Source organism: Mya arenaria, chromosome 13 (assembly GCF_026914265.1).
Source record: "Mya arenaria isolate MELC-2E11 chromosome 13, ASM2691426v1".
NCBI lineage: Eukaryota > Metazoa > Mollusca > Bivalvia > Myida > Myidae > Mya > Mya arenaria.
In genome coordinates, this window is record NC_069134.1 from 64,383,022 (window position 1) to 64,389,021 (window position 6,000).

General features: G+C 34.5%; 1 protein-coding gene across 1 annotated transcript; it reads left to right on the top strand.

Annotated features, from left to right (window-relative positions):
* Nucleotides 1–62: 62 nt before the first annotated feature.
* On the top strand, nt 63–2,210 carry LOC128215462 (uncharacterized). The gene has a single exon (XM_052922146.1). The coding sequence runs from the start codon at nt 63–65 to the stop codon at nt 2,208–2,210; it is 2,148 nt and encodes a 715-aa protein (XP_052778106.1).
* The last annotated feature ends 3,790 nt before the right edge of the window (nt 2,211–6,000 follow it).

Sequence of the window (6,000 nt, forward strand, 5' to 3'; positions counted from 1 at the left end):
ATGTTTAAATACTGATTCTGAACGAACCCTCGTAACAAGTACTTAGTATTGTTTTGCAGAATATGGACCAAGATACTGAGGGGAAACAAGCAATGTCCAAGAGACTGTTCAATGTGCTCGGTGATATCGGGGTTAACAGGAAGGTGGTCGATTTGAGGAGGAAAACATGGTTGACTATTGAAAAGCAACAAACTGCCTTCCGTACTATATCAATATCATGCTTACCAATATCAAGCCTACACTATTTCTACTTCTACAGCCAATCTGAAGGAACGACGACTTTGGGGATGGAGTCTGATTCAGACGTATTGTGCCATGACTATGAAACCCATATACTGCTCAAATTGTCTGAATGGCAAGTTGGAGGAAAATATACGGATAATTTCCTGGTTCTTAAGAATAAGCATTCCCCGCCGCAACACTGCAACTTGCAGATACTTAGGCAGGACAATCCACTGCCAGCCACACTCGACATGATACCAAATGACTTTAAACATATGATGGAAGTGGACATGGAGGGGAGGTTGCTGCTTAAAAGCACACGCTTAGATGAACTGTCTAAAACGCATTTCGGAAACGAATATATTAAGAAAGGTCCGTCAAGAAGTATGAGTAAACATATTGATTTTGTGTATGCACTTTCCTGTATCAGACGGCCAGATGAATGCATGTTCCTTTTCCGCAGACCACGGCCGGGGCATTGGCCCACACCTGCGGTATTAGCAAAAGCAATAAAGACTCCAACATATCTTGTCCATCAGGGACATCCTGAGAGTTGTCATCCTGAACTGGAATGGAGATGGTCTACACCTCTTATAGAACGACTGCTTATATTTGACTTGAATATGATCAAACTTAAGGTTTACACATTCCTTAAAATATTACGAAAAACATATTTCAAGCCATATTTTGATGACAGGTTAAGTACCTACCATATGAAGACTGCCATGATGTTTACCTTAGAGAGCTATCCAAAGAAAATTTGGAAAAAGAACAACTTGCTGCAGTGTGTGATCTTTTGTCTAACCACGCTCAGGCGCTGGTGTAGGATGCATTATTGCCCACATTACACCATCTCTAGTGCGGACCTATTTGTAGGGAAACTGAAGAAGTTTGAGCTCCCTCGCATCTCTGACATGTTGTTAGATATGATAGAAAACATAAGCAAGTATGTGGTAGACATATCAATGGACCGACTGGGTGAGAGAATGTTAATGTTGTCAAGACCAAAAATCCCTATCCTAAACCTTTGCACAAGATATGACAATAAACTGATAATACTGCAAAGGTGCTTGGAGATGCTTCTAATTATGTTTTTCCACTCAGCATTCAACTTGAGAGGTTCAAAAGAGGAAAGCGCATTGCAGCTAAAAACCAAATATAAAAAAGTGGAAAGCACTTGCCATTCAGTCAAAAGCGACACTGAGGACGAGTTCACCAAGGATGCATTTTCCATGTTAATCAAATCTTTGAATTTTTTCATAGCCTCAGTCCAGGCTTCAATTTGCATAGGGTCACAACAAGATATCACAGAAGAAATAAGAGTGCAGTACCAAAATTCAATGGACTTCGATTTATCTTCCGGCAGATTAAAATACTCCGCCATGCTGTACTGCAATGGGAAGTATGAGAAAGCTGCATCAATGTTAGAAGACATTGAAGGACTTCTGCATGGTGACTTGTGGCAGTTAAGTTTACAAAAAAGAGACACATTCAGACCTAATCACATATTTCTAAGCAAAGCGCTTGACATACCGGTTTCAAAGATTGTTAAGACATCAGTGGCACTCAATGTCACGTTTGTCTTTCAGGAACTGCACTGTGTACCCAAACATTTGGTGTACGAGATGTACAAAACTTTCACACCTGAAGACGCGCAACAATACAAAATTTGTGACGGTTATATGGACAGTGCAATTATTGAATCTGTTCCATTTCTCTACTACTTGCAGTACCTAACCTACAGAAAACTTAAACAACATGACAAAAAAAGTGCAGCATTGCATAAACTTGCTAACTATCTTGATGATGAAAGAAATAGGCATGGTTATGTTGAAACAGCAACCAATATCCTAGGCCACTGTTACAAACTGCAGAACAGACTTGACCTGGCCTGGCAGTGTTACTCTAGATCTCTGAGACTGTTTCCCTACAACAACGCTGCAAGGTGGCACATGGCGATTATAATAAACAAACTAATCAAGCAATGATTAAATGATTGCCTATCATTGAGAAACATGTGCTTAGTAATACATGAAGTTGACCTTGAATTATAAGTCAATTAAGAATTGTGTGTTTTAACATTGCGGTTCATGCGTGAATGAATCAAAACATTTGGTCGGTGCAGGGATTGTCCTACGAACTTTGCTTACCGTTCGCTGTCGAAAATGTTCAAGGTCGTCTTGATCTCAGATAATGGAAAAGCATCGAGATAAACTTTAGATGCTCTGCTTTCGTTTCTGTTTGAATGTATTATGCATATAATTATTCAACGAATCATAGTGTCGTAATCCGTTTGATATGTATGTTCAATAAGATATGTTTAAACTTTAAACTAACGATGAAAAGAAGCCAAAGTCGGACGATTATCAACGACTGTTGCGAATGTGGTCAGATAGCACTAAACAATCATAAACCCCTTTCGAACAGGCTGTTTTGCTGCCGAACACCTCCCCCCCCCCCCACCCATCTCTAATCGACTATTTTATTCAAGTGTAACTGGGACTTGTCCCATACACCCAATTAAGAATTCAGTATTCGGCACCTGGTTCGTTCTTTTTTTGTGAAGCTTCGCCGATTGTGTCACTAGGTTTTTAAATACGTAAAACGCAAATATGTATTTATTATCGGAATTGATAAGCTTAAATACGGCATTGTGTTTATATTTGATACGGTACTATTGGTTATATAATTTTTTACATTGGCCTCGGGGAGAAACTGGTAGTTAGTGATATGCTGATTTGGTAAATCATTCGAATAGCAAGAAGGGTGTAGAACATATCGAAGTCATAAAATAAAAGCGTGTTTTATTTATAAATTTTTCATTTCTGACATTTGAAATTGGAGTAATTGTTTTATATGGGTGCTTTTCAAAATAATGAGGCAAAAGTGTGACATAGGGGTTGAAAATTCAAACCCAGTTTTCATAATTGTCACCCGTTTTACATGAAAGTAAATACTTCAAATTACACGGAAATAACATTGGGAAACTATCAGGAAATACAAATAAAACAATATTTTGACCTTAAATCCAAATATTGCAAACATTTCTAACAATATGGGTGATCTATAAAAGTGTCTTATGACAAGAACCTAGCATAAATCAGATGCTTTTTCTAAATTATATAATCAGTAATTGGTACCTGTATGTAGTCATGTGCATAATAACTCAGTTGTTTAAGAAAAATCAAAAAAAATCAATACATTTGGTCTAAATTTGAAACCAAAAATAAATTGTCATAATACCTCACAAAGTTTTTGCTGTAATTAAAACAAGAATCAAATAAGGAAAAAATCTACATTTACTTCACCTTATGCATCTTTATAGACCACATACCAAATTTCAAGAATGTATTGTAATTTACAATTGCCAAATTTTTCATTTCAAAATTGAACTATTTTTCGGTGAACAGGGGACACATATTGAAAGCCAATATAGTATGCATTATATTCACTTTTATGTTAATCAAACATTATTTGTGATCAACTTAAGACGTTTCTGTGCATATGTTAAGAGTGTATTCCTCAAAATTTCTTCAGTATCACATTTTTCACAACAATTTCCTCAAAATTCAACAGCATGTAATGAATTATGATGCAAATGGAAAATAATGGCTAAGAGAACAACTTACAGCAAACAGTCACATATATAACATTTATTACTTCAAATTGAGTCCAAAAATAAGGAAATATCATCAATGGTAATATAAGTACTAGAATTCATACATGTTTAGTACTTTGTTATGTAATGGAAAAGGTGCACAGGGGACAAATCATAATGCAAGTATTATTTTTTAATTATGTAATTATTTTTGTAACTTAACTTTTCCTGGTAAACATTTTTACAATAAGAGGAACTGTACTTTCAGTAAAGCTTGAAACAATACTGTAAATGTTGAAAGATTACTTAAGAGCCTACAAAACTAAATTTCTAATCAATGGAATAAAATATGTCCACAGAGTGGAATAAAGTTTTTGGTCTCAATGCACCTGTTACCATTAAACACTTTTGTGAACATGTCTAAATTAAAAGATGCCTCTTTGCCTTTGTCATCCTACTCAAAAGAATAGTATCTGTTTTATTAGGCATTATTCAAGAATTAAATTCAAGAAAATTCTCAACTTTTGGTTTCCACAAGGATTTAATTCACCTGGCTTTGACATGGTTTTACTTTGGTCCATTTTTAGGCGCTCAAATTGCCAAGGACTTTTCTTGCAACTCCACATAGTCTTAGCATTGCTTGTGTATACTAGCTGCCTTTTTAATTTTTTCCTGATTTAGTTGGTGTGCCTATTTTTCTTATGACTATGACTGACAGACATCACCAATTGTGTAATTTTCTACAACATGACTTATTTTAAGACCTTCACTTCGGTTTACCAGACGGTTAATTGTGGAGGCCCATGCCATGGAATCCCTCTGAAGGGGTTGTTTTGCATGTTGTATTTTTCTGACCTGATGCTGCTTCAACTGTGTGTGTTCATACTTTCTCATTTTAACCTTTCTCCTTTTATTTTGTCTGTCATTTTCTGGACTTTTATTGTTTCCTCATTTCTCTTTATTTTATTTCTTCTCTGCTACTGCTTGTTTAGTTTCTCCTTTTCTTTTATTTGTAAACCATATATAGGATCTATTTGTCCTCTTTCTTAGAGTTTGAGCAATACCTGGCAAATTCTGCTCTTTTTCTCTGAGTATCTTGATCTCTGTCATACATTTTCTGCAACTTTTGATCTTTCCTAAGTCATTCTCTGCGATTCCTAGACTTCATTGTGTTAATGTTTTCAACAGTCTTTTCTTCATTTACTTTCATATTTTCTATGTGATCTCTTTGGAAAAGGAAGCTTAACTACAAGCCTTTCCATTAGTGTACTTATTTCCTGTACAGAATTATAATCTGGTATATGTGCTATCCATATAAAAAATGTCCCCTGTGCACTGAATTGAAGCATATAATACCTTGCACATATAAAAGCATTACATAAATAATTTCAATTTGATTCAATGTTTTTTAATTGTTATGATAAAATCAAAATAGAATATTTAAACAAAATATGTTATCTTATGTGCCTCAATATTGAAACTGTATTTAAATTAATTTAATAAACCTTTAAAAGTAAACATTTAATGGCTTTATAATTAAATAATAAAGTAACAGTATTTATAACACACTTACAATCAAGTTGCTAAACTATCAAGTGATGCCTAAATATAACATACACACTTCTCAGAATGTGGAAATAGCACCATATTTGTCAGTTATGACATTTTATTGAAATCTGCTAAAACAGGGTGCACAGGGGACATTACTTTAAACCAATGCAGATGCTTCAAATCTCTGTATGTGAGAGGCTGAAAACTGTTTTTGCATTTGTTGTAACTTTCTTTTCTGGGAAATACAGCAGAATATCATTTTATTGAAGAAATTATAGAAATCTGACAACTAACAACCGAAAAGGTGCACAGGGGACATTTTGGAGTAATAAGACATGCATCTGAGTTACGGACAAAATAATGTATGAAATTATAAAACTATGTCATTTATATAAAGCTGGCAGATTAAAGTTATTAAAATAACATAGTAATTTAATATAAATAGTGCTTAAATGGAATGGTAGTGTTCTCAATGTGAATTGAATATTCTATTTTCTTTTTTAAATAAATGGGGGTCCGCCATATGACATTAAAATTTGGTTAAGTTAATACATATTTTTTATTTGAAGTATGTTTTTTTTTTAAAAATGAGAAAGGGTTCAGTTACATGAAAAACAATACCAAAATAC